Here is a 233-nt window from a genome sequence, read left to right on the forward strand (position 1 = left end):
GCTGCTGCTGCAGCTGCTGCAGCAGCGACTCCGGAGCAGCAGGCAGCAGCAAAAGAGCAGCAGCAGCAGCACGAGGCGATCCGTGCACGCCTGGCAGAACTCCTGCAGCAGACAACGGAGGCAGACGAACTGCAGCAGCAGCAGCAGCAGCAGCAGCAGCAGTTTGCTGCTCCTTGCTACCGCGTGCTTGTCGCTACCCCCGGGTTGTCTGCTGCTGATCCCTCTTGGGCGCT

At 63.9% G+C, this 233-nt stretch overlaps 1 protein-coding gene across 1 annotated transcript in view; it reads left to right on the forward strand.

Moving 5' to 3' along the window:
- EMH_0049360 (alpha-glucosidase II, putative) overlaps positions 1-233 on the forward strand; it is a gene marked incomplete at both ends in the record, with an annotated part of 2,282 nt that overhangs the window by 1,871 nt on the left and 178 nt on the right. The window contains one exon of the mRNA XM_013496516.1: positions 14-231. Coding sequence (XP_013351970.1) covers positions 14-231 — 218 coding nt within the window. The remainder of the gene's footprint in view (positions 1-13; positions 232-233) is intronic.

Source organism: Eimeria mitis, genomic scaffold, assembly GCF_000499745.2.
Source record: "Eimeria mitis Houghton genomic scaffold, Emh_scaff2149, whole genome shotgun sequence".
Lineage (NCBI taxonomy): Eukaryota > Apicomplexa > Conoidasida > Eucoccidiorida > Eimeriidae > Eimeria > Eimeria mitis.